The sequence below is a fragment of the Sceloporus undulatus genome, chromosome 2 (genome assembly GCF_019175285.1).
Source record: "Sceloporus undulatus isolate JIND9_A2432 ecotype Alabama chromosome 2, SceUnd_v1.1, whole genome shotgun sequence".
Taxonomy (NCBI): Eukaryota; Metazoa; Chordata; class Lepidosauria; order Squamata; family Phrynosomatidae; genus Sceloporus; species Sceloporus undulatus.
Window position 1 is genome coordinate 15170778 of NC_056523.1, and position 7904 is coordinate 15178681.

At 43.7% G+C, this 7904-nt stretch overlaps 1 protein-coding gene across 3 annotated transcripts in view; it reads right to left on the bottom strand.

Annotated features, from left to right (window-relative positions):
• Nucleotides 1-4523: 4523 nt before the first annotated feature.
• Nucleotides 4524-7904, bottom strand: part of LOC121920324 (regulator of G-protein signaling 8-like) — a 58533-nt gene continuing 55152 nt past the window's right edge. For all 3 annotated transcript variants that reach the window (XM_042447457.1, XM_042447456.1, XM_042447455.1), the window contains one exon: nt 4524-5009. In XM_042447457.1, the coding sequence (XP_042303391.1) occupies nt 4818-5009 (192 nt within the window). In that variant the 3' untranslated portion in view covers nt 4524-4817. The remainder of the gene's footprint in view (nt 5010-7904) is intronic.

Sequence of the window (7904 nt, forward strand, 5' to 3'; positions counted from 1 at the left end):
GTAGTACCGTTGAGGGAGGAATATTCATCATGAGACCTTGGGACTTTCCACAACCTTCTTCTGCAGAAGTCTTGTAGAGAGCTGAAGGGAAGGTATAGTAGTAGACAAGTGACTCCCAGCCCTAACTGAATCCACTGTCATCTTTAAACCAAGTTCCTGTTCATAGAATCATGGAATCTAGAGTTGGAAGTGACCACAAGGGCCAAGTGGTCCAGCCCTCTGCCATGCAGGAATACACAACTACAGCACTCCTAAAAGATACCCATTAAAAACCTTCAAAGATGGAAGGTCCACCACCCCCTGAGGCAATCAATTCCACTGTTGAAGAGCTCTTATAGTTCAGAGGTTCTTTCTAATGTTTAGGTAGAATCTCTTTTCTTGTCATTTGAATCCATTGGTCCACGCTCTAGTCTCTGGAATAGCAGAAAACAAGCTTTCTCCATCTTCAACATGGCATCTGGATATTTAAAGATGACTTTAGTCTTCTCCAGGCTAGACATACCCAGCTCCCTAAGTTGTTCTTCACAAAGCTAGGTTTCTAGACCTTTGATCATCTTGGTTGCCCCTCTCTGGACAAGTTCCAGCTGATCAATATCCTTGAACTGTGGTGCCCAGAACTGGACACAGTATTCCAGGTGAGGTCTGACTAAAGCAGAACAGAGTGGCACTAATACTTTCTTTGATCTGGACACTGTAATCCTGTTGATATAGTACAGAATTGCATTGGCGTTTTTGGCCGCCGTGTCACACTGTTGACTTGTTTAACTTGTTGTCTACAGAGACCCCAGATCCTAGTAGACTTGAGCTGAGCTGAGGTGGTCAATATTGATTGGTTATATGTTTATTCGTTACATTTATAGGCCACTTATCATCTAATGTGCTCAAGGTCACATATAATATATGGCAGTCCTCCAGCCCTGCTCCATTTTATTCCCACTACAAACCTGTGAGTTAGGCCAGGTTGAGAGTGAATGACTGGCCAAAAGCCACCCAGTGAATTACATGGCTCAGTGGAAATCTGAGCTTTAGTTGTTTAAGTCTCACACCCTACCCATTATGCTACAATAGTCAAGAAAGAAAGAAAAATTCTCTGCTCACAGAACCTGTGGCCCTCCAGAAACTGCCAGACTGCTAACAGCATGGCCAGTAGTTAGAGATGATGGGAGTTGCAGTCTAACAACATCCGGAGGGCCACAGGTTACCAAACGCTGTCCCAGCTACTTGAACCACTTGGCTTGGAAGGCTTCCTAGAGAGCAGGAAGAATCACATACAATCTTCAGCAGCTTTTTGTTTTAATGAGCATTCTTGGCTGTAGAACCTTCCTTTGGCCAGGAGATGGCATAAGGGGCCAATCTCCCATTGAACTCCTTGAGGTCACAGAAGCTTCACGGTGCAACCATAGGTCAAGCCCTGACCCTCACAAAATTATTTCCAGTTGTGGATCAAGTACATGTTTACAATATGTGGCTCTCCAATGCATTGTAATGGCCAGCAGCAGCAGTTGGGCTTGCACTGTGCAGCAATTCAGAAAAACAGAGATGGCAGTACACATTGTGACAAAGCAGCAATGCATAGGTTGTCAACAGATGGATCCTTCCCATAGGTAGACATGGGTAGAGTTACCAGGTTGGCTACAGATTATAGAATAGATTATAGAATATAGATTATAGAATAGGATGAGGTACCATAAAGCTCTGTCTAGTGGGATGAAGGGTCCTATCCTCTGTGATGTTCCAAAGCCCAACATTCAGCCAGATCCATCCTCTCCCAACAGAACTGTTGCCTTCCCAGTGGAGAGCAGAGAGAGGGGAAGGGCTTGGAGGCTCTTAGGACCTTATCACACTAGACGAATCCCACTCAGAAACGGGATTTAAAAGTAGGGGGAAAAAACATGCAAATGGAGGATATTTTTCAGACAACATTTCTCCCAAACAGCAATAATGCAAAAATAAACAGAAAGTGGACAAAAATGACACCTTTTTACTTTCAAGAAGTTACTGCTGTTTGGGAGAAAAGCGTCTGAAAAACACCCCACAGTTTGTTTCTACTTCTACTTTTTCTGCTTATAAAATCCTGTTCCTGAGCAGGATTTGTCTAGTATAATAGAGGCCTTGGATACTTTCTTGCTTTCTCCCCACCTTTGCAAGGCAACAGCCATTTTGGGAAGGGACAAGTGTAGCAGAAAGTTAGGCTTTGGAAAGGTAGAATTATAGAGTTGAAAGAGACCCCAGAACTGTCCAGTCCACCCCATTCTGCATCCAGAAAGACTATAAAAACACCCCTGTGACAGATGGAGAAAGAAGGAGACTTCGCCACTCTCTGAGGGAGTGTGTTTTACTGTCAAACAGCTCCTAATGTCAGGAAGATCTTCTTAACATTGAGGTGGACTCTCTTTTCCTATAGTTTGTATCCATTGCTCTGTGTCCTAGTCTCTGGAGCAGCAGAAAACAAGCTTGCTGCTCCATCTTCAGTATGACATCTTTTCAGATATTTAAACAAGGCTATAATATCACCCCTTAACCTTCTTTTTTCCAGGCTAAACATACCCAGCTCCCTAATTTGCTCCTCATAGGGCATGGCTTACAGACTCTTCACCATATTGGTCAACCTCCTCAGAACACGTTCCAGCTTCTCAACATCCTAGATGGGAGAGGACAGTTTGATGGAGCTTTATGGTACCTCATCTTATTCCATGATCTGTTCAGGATTAAAGTTAGAGGAGCCTTGTCCCAGATCCATCATGGCATCCCTAGAAACAGATGTTGAAAGATGGGCCTACTTTATTCACACAACTGCAAGCAACACCTTTGTATATGGAGCAGCCAGGTATGCAATGGCACTAGGGACATGCGAAGAACTCCTTCCATCTGTTGTTTTGAAATCAGTTTTATCATTCCACAACAAAACCTGAATCTGGAGATGCAACCTACTTTTAGAATTTTTTTACATTTCTGGGCTCACAATGCCTTGTTCAGAAGAGAAGAATCCCTGGGCAACATGCCCACATTTTTTACATGCACAATGAAAAATGTGTGTGTTTCTAAAATGGGGAATAAATATGCTCTAGGCAAAATGCCTACACTTGAAAACATATTTACAAAGATACAGGCTGATTTCTGCATATGGGTGGATACATCTGCATACACACACAAATGGAGGAAAACTGGACAAAATCAGGCTTGAGAGCTCTGGCTATCCATACACATAATATGCCTAATCTACACAACAACTCTATACATAACATAGCCGTGTGCTTTCAAATCACCCCCAATATATGGAAGCTCTAAGGTGACCCTATCATGGGGTTTTCTTGGCAGAATTTGTTCAGCGTGGGGGGGGGGGTGTTTGCCTTTGCCTTTCTCTGAGACTGAGAGAAGGTACCAAGGTCACCCAGTGGGTATCTATGGCTGAATGAGGATTTGAACCATTTCCCCAGTGTTCTTATCCAAAACTCAAACTACTATACCACGCTGGCCTATATTCCAACCCTTCAGGAGGATACCAGGCTGAGAAGGCAGCTTGATAATAGCTCTGGGTATTCATAGAATTCCTAGCTTAGTATCTTCTTGGAAGGGTTGGATTACAACCACCAATGCAGTCAGGTGGGAGGGAATAATAGGAGCTACCGTACACCCCATTTGGTGGTGAAGGCTATCTCTAGAGCCATCCAGTAGTTTTCAAACCTACTTCGAACTTGATGAATGGATGTGTGACACCCTTTAGTGGATCTCTGAGTCATGATCTTCCCATAAAGTAAATATTTTGAAAGGGTAAAAATGGCAAGTATATAAACCTTCCACATTTGATGGAGAGAAAACATCAAACAAGTCCCCCACCTAAGTAAAATTTACTTGGTAGCTGGGTTCACCTTAGGGTTAGGCAGAAATAGTGGGTGGCCTGGGGGGGGGGTATACATGTGTGTTCTTTCTGCTGGGGCAGAAAGGAAACTGGATAGTGCCATTACATTGTTGCAATACTAGGTGGCTCTGGGCCCATGTATATTTGGCTGGAGACAAAAGTTTCCTGAGCTCTCTTCTTATTACTGCTTGATAGAAAGAGAGAAAGATACATTGCATCTGATGTTCCAGAGTCTGGAAAAGTTACATATAAATTTGGACTATACCTCTCAGAATTTACAAACGGGCATGGTAGGGGTTTTGGGAGTTGTAGTCCAAAAGAATAACTTTTCCCAAGTTCCAAACTAATTCCTTTTCTACCAGGGCCAGTGGCCACGCTCTTCTGTCTGGGACTTGTAAGTGGGCAGGCCACAATTTCAGTTTTTCACTTGAGACAACATCCTCTCAGAAGCATTGTGAAAAATGTGGAGGCTGAGTTGCCCACCTGCTTAGTCCTGCGTAACATAACTGTGCCTTTTTTGAAAGAGGAAATGGGGACAAATATTTCTAGGGCACTGAGAGCTATTCAAGGATTCTGCATTGTGATATGAGAAATGGTCTGACCTAATGTAGCTTCCTCTGTTCAGGTTTGAAACCCACAGAAGAACAAGACAGGCACAGTTCAATGGTTCTAGAATTCTAATGTATATTTTCTTATCAGTCCACAAAACCTGCTGTGCCAAACTGGCAAAGCACTAACATCCTGTAATCCAATTTATCCACACAAATAGTTGACAAGTCCACAGTTTCACCAGCATTGGTTGCTGGCCTCGGAGAACCAGACAAATTCTTTTCCTTCACATGCTTTTTGGCTGTGCAGGTCCTAAACATGCCAGCAGGGGAACTCCAGGCTGAGAAAGAGGTGTCTTTTCCTCTCCTTGATCAATGCCACAAGAGAACAGAGGGCTAATCTGGCAGGATTACACAGGCCCATTGGGCTGCTGTCTGTTAGGATGTGCCAAGGTTTGGTAAACAAGGGATCGGAGGAATCTGGGGTATGAGTCCTTCTCCATCAGGCCAAAGATGCGCCTCTGGGCCTGTTCGAAGCAAGAGCGGGTGGGGAGCAAAATGTTCCGGTTGGTGATATCCCGGGTTTGGGAATCGAGGTTCACCTGCAAGAGGAGATAAAACAAATGATGATCTACATGGGGAATGGATTCCTACTGGGATTTATACAGAACCTGAAAATGTTCTTTACGTTGGACTCCAAATCCTTAAATGGTAAAGAAATTCAGAGTGTTTCTGGTTTCTTCCAAACGGCCAATGCAGTGGCGTCACTAGGGGGTGCGGACCGCACTTCTGCGCAAACACCTGTATTTTGGCATAAACATTGTGGCATTTGCCTGCATCTCTTTAAAATGCTTTAAGAGATGGAGGAAGTGGGGTGAAGCTCAGTGGGAGAAGAAAGGAGGGGCCTGAGAATTTTTTTTTAAATTACAATTTCAAAATTTCAAAAATGTTTTTTTTAAAAAATGATTTTTTCTTGAAAAAATATATTTTTAAATTTTTCTTTAAAAACATTACATTTTACCCAAATCATCACTATGTATATGTAAATACATTTAGGTTACACATATGATATTGTAATTTGAAGGTATAATTTTAATTTTGCTAGTTGTTTATGTCACAACTATTAACATTACATTCAGTGGTATATGGGAATTATGATTTATGTGTAACATTAGTGCAAAGAAGCATTACTAAGGATTGTGTATGGTGGGGAATGTGAGGAGGTCAATGGGAGGATGACACCATGGGTTCCTTCACTGGGTGACACCAACCATAGGGATGCCACTGAGCCAATATTGTTGTTCTAAAGTTCCTTCAAGCCAGCTCTGATTTATGGCAACCTATGTGGGGTTTTCTTGGCAAGATTTATTCAGAGGAGGGTTTGCTATTGCCTTCTTCTGTGAATGAAAGTGTGTGACCTGCTCAAAGTCACTAAAGTCACTGAATAGTCCTGGTAAATGTCATTCTTTCTTGATTGCACACTTTGTAGCAACTGTGTCCATCCCTCCATTCAGTCATTCCCATAAATTGGGAATTGGTTAACTGTGATGGAGGTGAAATTTCCTTCTCTGCCCATCCTCCTTCCTAGAACATGAATCAGTGGAAATCATCAGACTGCCCAGTAGTACAGAGAGACCAAGCCAAAGGAAACAGGCATGGGAAACTAACACCTGTCTGTCTCAGGAATTCCCAGGACAAAAAACAAGCATAGACACCCTGCCCTGGGTTTGAAATGTTGTAGGTGGTGGCAGAATTTCTTGAGGAACAAATCAGGACAGGAGGCATGTCATTTGGAAGTAAAGTCAGCCCTTCGTATCCATGGATTCTTTATCCACTGATTCAGTCATCCACAGCTTTTTAAATTCCCAAAAGCAAAGCTTGATTTTGCCATTTTACAGTGGGCCCTTGGAACAAGGATAGACAACTACAAATACAATTCAAAAAGGACATTGAGAAACTGGAGCGTGTCCAAAGGAGGGTGACTAAAATGGTGAAGGGTCTGGAAACCATGCCCTATGAGGAACGACTTAGGGAGCTGGGGATGTTTAGCCTGGAGAAAAGAAGGTTAAGAGGCGATATGATAGCCCTGTTTAAATATTTGAAAGGATGTCATGTTGAAGAGGGAGCAAGCTTGTTTTCTGCTGCTCCAGAGAACAGGACCCAGAACAATGGATGCAAGCTGCAGGAAAAGAGATTCCACCTGAACATTAGGAGGAACTTCCTGACAGTTAGGGCTGTTCGACAATGGAATGCACTCCCTCGGAGGGTGATAGAATCTCCTTCCTTGGAGGTCTTTAAACAGAGGCTGGATGGCCATCTGTCAGGGATGCTTTGATTTGGATTTCCTGCATGGCAGGGGGTTGGACTGGATGGCCCTAGTGGTCTCTTCCAACTCTATGATTCTATGATTCTATGATTCTATCATTCTATGATTCTATGAACTAGGAAAATGTAGCTTAGATCTGGACGTACAACTTCCACTTAACTCAACCCCTTCTCTTTGTCTCATTTCCTGAAGGCTATCATTGGTTTATTCAGAGAGATGAGAGGAGTATTAAATAGGCATAATTGCACATGAGGTATAGATTTATCCTACAGTCGTCTCTGCTAAACAGGTCTGGTAGGCTTTTGAAGTTCTTTGTGGGGAAAATACCAGCAAAACTTGTTTGACCAGAGGCTACAGTGTGAGCAGTAGTCCTGTTCTCTAGTCCCATAGAGAGCCACTATTTTCAGCTCTCAGTTCCCCTTCCTTCTCTCTCTCTCTCTAGCCCTTATCAGACGAGTGTGGAACTGGGGGTCTTCTGCACTGGGCGGTTCGAATTCATGTTATTTCGCACAATACCATCATACCTGGGAGTCCCTCCGCATTGGCAAGATTCAAATTGGCCAATCTGCATTCGCGCGAAGTGCATTCAGTGCAGAATGTTTTGTCACACCGGTGCTCAACATGAGGATTGGCCGATTCGTATCGGCCGCCTCACACATGCTCAGTGGTGCCCTGCATGGGTTGCTACCTTAAACGCTTCCGGGGTGAAAGGGGAGGTCCCGTCATGACAGCCCGGTAAACAGCTGGAGAGCCAGCTCATGCACATTAACAATCGCGATACAACGTGCCCGTTACTGTTTCCTCTCTACATTCCTGCTTGGTTTTAATGTTACCATGACCTTCCCTTGCAACAAATTAGCAATGCCCGGCTCTACGTGTGTGTGTGTGAGTGTGTGAGTATGTATTCTGGGGGGGGGGGAAGGAGCAGTTCCAGCGGCTGTCAAAGAGGCTGGATGGCCATTTAAGTAAATGGGGCATCAGGGGAAGTGTCCTCCCTTTTTAAAGAGCCAGGCACAGGGGTTTCAGCGGCTGAAGCAGGGAGAGAGATGCCTCTCTCTCTCTCACGCTCTCTTTTTTAATAAACCTGTGGGCTTTTGGGTCAGATCTGTCCCTGTCCCAGGCAGAGGATGGGATTGCCATGCTTTTTTTTTTTTTTTTTTTGCTTTTAAAA